This window comes from Camelus bactrianus, chromosome 6 (genome assembly GCF_048773025.1).
Source record: "Camelus bactrianus isolate YW-2024 breed Bactrian camel chromosome 6, ASM4877302v1, whole genome shotgun sequence".
Taxonomy (NCBI): domain Eukaryota; kingdom Metazoa; phylum Chordata; class Mammalia; order Artiodactyla; family Camelidae; genus Camelus; species Camelus bactrianus.
Window position 1 is genome coordinate 64,209,463 of NC_133544.1, and position 6,858 is coordinate 64,216,320.

At 51.1% G+C, this 6,858-nt stretch overlaps 1 protein-coding gene across 3 annotated transcripts in view; it reads left to right on the forward strand.

The window, feature by feature from the left end:
- Positions 1–4,769, forward strand: part of SALL2 (spalt like transcription factor 2) — a 13,057-nt gene extending 8,288 nt beyond the window's left edge. For 2 of the 3 annotated variants that reach the window (XM_010949632.3, XM_074365821.1), the window contains exon 2: positions 140–4,769. In XM_010949632.3, the coding sequence (XP_010947934.1) occupies positions 140–3,090 (2,951 nt within the window). In that variant the 3' untranslated portion in view covers positions 3,091–4,769. The remainder of the gene's footprint in view (positions 1–139) is intronic. The other variant, XM_045512603.2, reaches the window with a different exon arrangement.
- Positions 4,770–6,858: the final 2,089 nt, after the last annotated feature.

Sequence of the window (6,858 nt, forward strand, 5' to 3'; positions counted from 1 at the left end):
GCAGTAGCCTTCTGCACCGCCTGATGGTGAGCTCATCTCCCCACCCCCAACTAGCGGTTACTGGGCTCGTTGTTAATTAGAGCCTCTGTATACCCACCCCAACCGCACTACCCACGCTCTCTCCTTGTCTTCTCCCCAGGTGATGCTAGCGAGGAGGACCACCCCCAAGTCTGTGCCAAGTGCTGCGCACAATTCACTGACCCAACTGAATTCTTCGCCCACCAGAACGCATGTTCTACTGAGCCCCCTGTTATGGTGATAATTGGGGGCCAGGAGAACCCCAACAACTCTTCGACATCTTCTGAACCCCGGCCTGAGGGCCACAATAGTCCCCAGGTCATGGAGGCAGAACACAGCAACCCCTCGGATTCCGGGGCCTCTGTACCCACAGATCCCACCTGGGGCCCAGAGCGGAGGGGAGAGGAGTCTTCTGGGCACTTTCTTGTCGCTGCCACAGGTACAGCAGCTGGGGGAGGTGGGGGCCTGATCTTGGCCAGCCCTAAGCTGGGAGCAACCCCGTTACCGCCAGAATCCACCCCTGCACCCCCTCCTCCTCCACCTCCTCCTCCTCCGCCCCCAGGTGTAGGCAGTGGCCACTTGAACATCCCTCTGATCTTGGAAGAGCTCCGGGTGCTGCAGCAGCGGCAGATCCATCAGATGCAGATGACTGAGCAAATCTGCCGGCAGGTGCTGCTGCTTGGCTCCTTAGGCCAGACGGTGGGCACCCCTTCCAGCCCCTCAGAGTTACCTGGGACAGGGACTGCCTCCTCCACTAAGCCCCTGCTTCCCCTCTTCAGCCCCATCAAGCCTGTCCAGACTGGCAAGACGCTGGCACCTTCCTCTACCTCTGCCTCCTCAGGGGCAGAAACACCCAAGCAGGCTTTCTTCCACCTTTACCATCCACTGGGGTCACAGCACCCTTTTTCTGCTGGAGGGGCTGGGCGAAGCCACAAACCCACCCCAGCCCCCTCCCCAGCCCTGCCAGGCAACACAGACCAGCTGATTGCCTCACCTCATCTAGCATTCCCAGGCACCACAGGACTGCTAGCCGCACAGTGTCTGGGGGCAGCCCGGGGCCTCGAGGCTGCTGCCTCCCCAGGGCTCCTGAAGCCAAAGAATGGAAGTGGTGAGCTGGGCTATGGGGAAGTGATGGGTCCCTTGGAGAAGCCTGGTGGACGGCACAAATGCCGCTTCTGTGCCAAAGTATTTGGCAGTGACAGCGCCCTGCAGATCCACCTGCGTTCTCACACAGGTGAGAGGCCCTATAAGTGTAACGTCTGCGGCAACCGCTTTACCACGCGCGGCAACCTCAAAGTTCATTTCCACCGGCATCGTGAGAAGTACCCCCATGTGCAGATGAACCCTCACCCGGTGCCAGAGCACCTAGACTACGTCATCACCAGCAGCGGCCTGCCCTACGGTATGTCCGTGCCGCCAGAGAAGGCCGAGGAGGAGGGGGCCATGCCAGGCGGTGGGGTGGAACGCAAGCCTCTGGTGGCCTCCACCACGGCTCTCAGTGCCACAGAGAGCCTGACGCTGCTCTCCACCGGTGCGGGCACGGCCACGGCTCCTGCGCTCCCTGCTTTCAATAAGTTCGTGCTCATGAAAGCGGTAGAGCCAAAGAGTAAAGCTGATGAGAACACCCCACCTGGGAGTGAGGGCTCAGCCATCACTGGGGTGGCAGAAAGTGGCCCAGCCACCCGCATGCAGCTAAGTAAGCTGGTGACTTCGCTTCCCAGCTGGGCACTGCTTACCAACCACTTCAAGTCCACCGGTAGCTTCCCCTTCCCTTATGTGTTGGAGCCCTTGGGGGCCTCCCCGTCTGAGACATCGAAGCTGCAGCAGCTGGTAGAAAAGATTGACCGTCAAGGAGCCGTGGCAGCGGCCTCTACAGCCTCTGGAGTCCCCGCCACCTCTGCCCCTGCAACTTCGTCCTCAGCCTCATCTGGACCTAACCAGTGTGTCATTTGCCTCCGGGTGCTGAGCTGTCCCCGAGCGCTGCGCCTGCATTACGGCCAACATGGAGGGGAGCGGCCCTTCAAATGCAAAGTGTGTGGCAGAGCTTTCTCTACCCGGGGCAATCTGCGTGCACATTTTGTGGGCCACAAGGCCAGTCCAGCTGCCCGGGCCCAAAACTCCTGTCCTATCTGCCAGAAGAAGTTCACCAATGCTGTCACTCTGCAGCAGCATGTTCGGATGCACCTGGGGGGCCAGATCCCCAACGGTGGGACCACGCTCCCTGAAGGCGGGGGAGCTGCCCAGGAGAATGGCTCTGAGCAATCTGCAGTCTCCGGGGCAGGGAGCTTCCCCCAGCAGCCGTCCCAGCAACCATCCCCAGAAGAGGAGCTATCCGAAGAGGAGGAAGAGGATGAAGAAGAAGAGGAAGACGTGACTGATGAAGATTCCCTGGCAGGGAGAGGCTCTGAGAGTGGAGGTGAGAAGGCAATATCAGTGCGAGGTGATTCAGAAGAGGCCTCTGGGGCAGAAGACGAAGTGGGGACCGTGGCAGCAGCGGCCACAGCTGGGAAGGAGATGGACAGCAATGAGAAAGCAATTCACCAGCCTTCTCTGCCGCCACCGCCACTGCCACCACCCGACAGCCTGGATCAAACCCAGCCAATGGAGCAGGGAGGCAGTGATGTTGCAGGAGGTGCAGAGGAGGGGGGCAAACTGGAGAGGAGCTCCAGCCCAGCGTCAGCTCTGGTCCTGGAAGGGGAAGGCAGCAGTACCACTTTGGTGGATGAGCTGAGCATGCAGGAAGCGATGAGAAAGGAGCCGGGAGAGAGCAGCAGCAGGAAGGCCTGTGAGGTGTGTGGCCAGACCTTTCCCACCCAGGCAGGTCTGGAGGAGCATCAGAAAGCCCACCCCAAGGAGGGGCCGCTCTTCACTTGTGTTTTCTGCAGGCAGGGCTTCCTTGAGCGGGCTACCCTCAAGAAGCATATGCTGCTGGCTCACCACCAGGTACAGCCCTTTGCCCCCCACGGCCCTCAGAATATTGCTGCTCTCTCCTTGGTTGCAGGCTGTTCACCCTCCATCACTTCCCCAGGGCTTCCTCCCTTTCCCCGGAAGGATGACCCCACAATCCCATGAGCCTGGTTTTTGGTACCTGCTGCCCCTTGACCCAGAGGGCAGAAACTGAGAGTTCTGTTGAAGGACCTCCAAGAGCTATGTGCCCTTATTTGTCTGTTTTTCTGAGTTCTTATGTGCTATGTCCCTAGTGGCTTTTCTCTAAATCCTGAGCTTTGAAATCATTATGTTCACAGGGGGATGGCCCCCTGAGAAATTTTTCTTCCCTTCTCATTCGTTGTACCTGAGAAAAATAGATTCTCTACAGCTTTCACATTCCCAACGAGAACCCTATCCAGCCTCCTTGGGGATGACCCGTCTACCCTCTCCTCCCTCTCCCTTTCCCTTTGGCAGGTGTACTGAGCACCCACATTCAGAATTACAGCCCAGCCCAAAGGGGCCAGCAGCTGTCCCTGGAGGGCCTAGTGCCACTCCTCTCTGGTGACCAGGTCAACCTGCAGGACTTCTTGTCCCAGGGAATTCCTGCCCAGCTGGTGAGGGTGGGCCCCCTGTCTTTTTGGAACCAGGACACAGCTTTCCTGTCAAGTGACCTACTCACCAAGCCCTAGACTTCCAGCTCCATCTCCAGCTCCACTACCACTTCAGGCCCTGTACCACCAGTGCTGTTGGGCCTGGGAACTGTGGCTGGGAAGTTGCCTCCAGCAATGGGATCCAGAGAAGCCCAGGAGAAGAGAGCCCCTCCTTCCCTTTTCGGTCTCTTGCATCCAAGACAGTGCCTGAGAAACCCATCACAGAAGAAAAGTAACAAATTGTACATTCCGTCCCCTTCCCCCTGCTCCAGAAGGTGCCAACAATGAAGATGTAACAATTTCTGTATCTGGTGGCTCAGTCTCAGGGAGGAGGGAGAAACGAAGGGCATAGGACACTCTTCCCAGTAGCAGGGCACTAATGTGCCTTAGTCACATTAACGCAAAATTGGCTGATTGATCTGCTGAGACATTTCCAGCCTCTCATATCCTTCATCTTTGCCTCTCAAAGTTAGGGAACAAGTGGATTTCTTGCCAAGGGGTCTCCCATGGGATATTTTTGAGAAGGAAATGTGAAGTTCGTATCTTTAACAAGCACTGTTGATGAGGGAGGGCAGTTGAAGGAATAATGGAGTTGAAGAGTGTTACCAAAGCAGAGGGCTGGCTGAGAACCTATGTGGTTAAGGAAGGGGCATGCTGTAAGGGAGGGGGCCTCAAGTTCTTGATTAGGTCTTACGAATGTTCTTTTAGACTAATGATGATTTAGTGTGCAACAGTGCACCATGGGTCATGGGGGATTTCCTAGCACTAGTGTGCTCTAGTTTTAGATAACTCCTTCCTTTATTCCCTGGCCCCTTGTATCTTCCTCATCTTACTCTCTCAAGGTCCATTTCCTCCCCATTTTGCCTGACCATGGGCGGGGGCGCATGTCTTTGCCACTGTCTGGTTCTTAAGAGTCCCAGACTTTGGGAGATGAGCTCCCGGCACTCTCCTCCCTGCCTCTCTGACTTGTAATGAGATGTAGTATTTACTCTTAACATAGGATCATTTGGTACAGGAGTTCTGAGGAGAGAGTGAGGGTTCTGCAATTGACTGACTTAAGTGATGACTTCTCCAAAGGTGTAGGCTCCAGAGTTTCCTAACATAGTAAAATGTGAAGAGCAGACAAGGGAGATGGTAGTGTCTTTCCTTTTCATTAAAGGTGTTTTAACCAAATATTTGTGTGTTTCTCCTTTTTTCGTGACTAAATAGCCAGCTGGCGTGTGATATGGGCATTCCCTAACATTGCGATTCCCTTCCCACTTAAATCTCCTGCCAAAGCTGAGCATATGGTGCTGAAATATTTAATTCACTCAGCCTTGTCCTAAAACAGCCTCCAGTGAATGTAATTTTTCTGTAGAAATGGTATTTATGTTCTCAGAAGGTAGGGGAGTTAACTGTGTACAGCCATTGTCTAGGTTTTCTTTTTGCCTAGAACCTTCCATCACTAGGCTTTTGTGTTTTGGTTTTTGTTTTGTTTGGAGGTTGGAAGCTGTTTATCAGTCTTTGCTGAACCCCAGGACCAGCCTAGCTGACATCAGTTAATCTCTAGAATTAAGATGAATATCTTTACGATCCTTTATCTCATGTTATAAATAGGAGAAAAAAGTAATTTAACCGTAATAATTTCTACCAACAAGATCATATATTAAAAACAAAAAGATCATATAAAGGAAAGGAAGTACATTGCAGGGGAGCATGAAATGAAGCATATATATATATATATATATTTAAATTCTGTCTCTCTACAACATAGTAAGATTTAGATTTGACTCTAAAACCTTGCTTTTCTAAAGAGAACATTCTCCAGATTTTTTTTTTTTTTTGTAAGATTTAATTACTGAAACCAGGTGCTAAAGGGATGGGACTGGTAAAATGATTTGTTTATGGTCCTTCAGCCAATCAGTGGCAGAGCTGGATTAAGACCCCAAGGTGGCAGAATCCCAGTCTCAGTGCTACCACCAGTGGTCAGGGATGGTGCTTGCTTCCTGAGTGAGGCTGGTGGAAGAAAGAAGGGGAGAGGTGAATAAACCTATTGCTTGGCTCCATTCAAGGTAAAGAACAGAGGTCTGCCTCTAGTTGCCCCCACCAGAGCAGTTCATATCCCCTTTAAAGGTACTAGTGACTAAGAACACATGGGAATGTTGTGAAGTCAGCTGGGGAAGAAACAGCTCCTGTACCTAATTTCTACCAAAGCTTTAGAAATCTGTTTTTCCTTTCAGCCTATGGATGGAGGTGAGTCACCAGTCCTTCTATTCCCTTTACCTTCCTTACCCCCTTTGGACATAGATAATGCCATTTAACTAATTAAACTAGACTTGCCCCCTCTCTAGATGCCAGTTCCCATTACAGTAACAGCTGTCAGTGAGGCTTCTACTGATGGATACTTCCTTGGGCAGATCAGCACTGAGCCTTCATCCCCAGCCCCTCCTTTTTAAGTCTGCTTTATTTTCCCTTTTGGCTCCTTTTCATTCTTCATTTTGCTCTCCTGCTTTTTCTTCTTTCATGGACCTCTCTTATCTGACAGCTTTTACTTTTCTCTTTCACCTTTAATTTAGTCTTCTTAGAGCCTTTAGTTTCTTCCTTCTTGCAGCCCCCCTCCCAACCCCACCCTCAGCCCTACCATTTCTTACTCTCAATCACTTTTCATTTGATCATTCTGGAAGGTGGATTAACTCTAACCTGCTAGAATGAATATGTAACTAAGTGGTGCTTGCAAAACATTATATGAAATATACACAGTGGCTCCAGTTCAAACTAGATGGACAAAAATCATCACTATTAAAAAGAAGCAAGAACTACTAAAAAAAAAAAAAAAAAAAAGAAGAAGAAGAAGAAGAAGCAAGAGATGGCTTGGTTCATTCATTTAGTTAACTTTTGAGGATTTATTTTGTTTCAAAGACCAAGTGTTGGATAGGTACAAAAGTAAACAAGACATACTTCTGTCCTAAGAGAGCTCAGTCAAGGAAGAGGAAAAAATGCAAACATCTTTTTATACGGTGGTAGTAAATACTGTGATAGACACAAACACTGGCCTGCGGGATTCCAGAAAGGGAAATGACCAACTTATCATACAAAGATGAAGAAGGGGAAGGGAACATGCAGTGCTCTTAAATTCAGCTTTCATAATCATGCTCAAATATATTAACTGAATCCATATGACTGCCTAAGGGCCTATGCAGTTACCATTTAAAAACCTATATAAGAGACATCAAAAGCCCTCTGGCAGATACAGAGATGTGCTACTTCAGAGATGTCCCTTCAA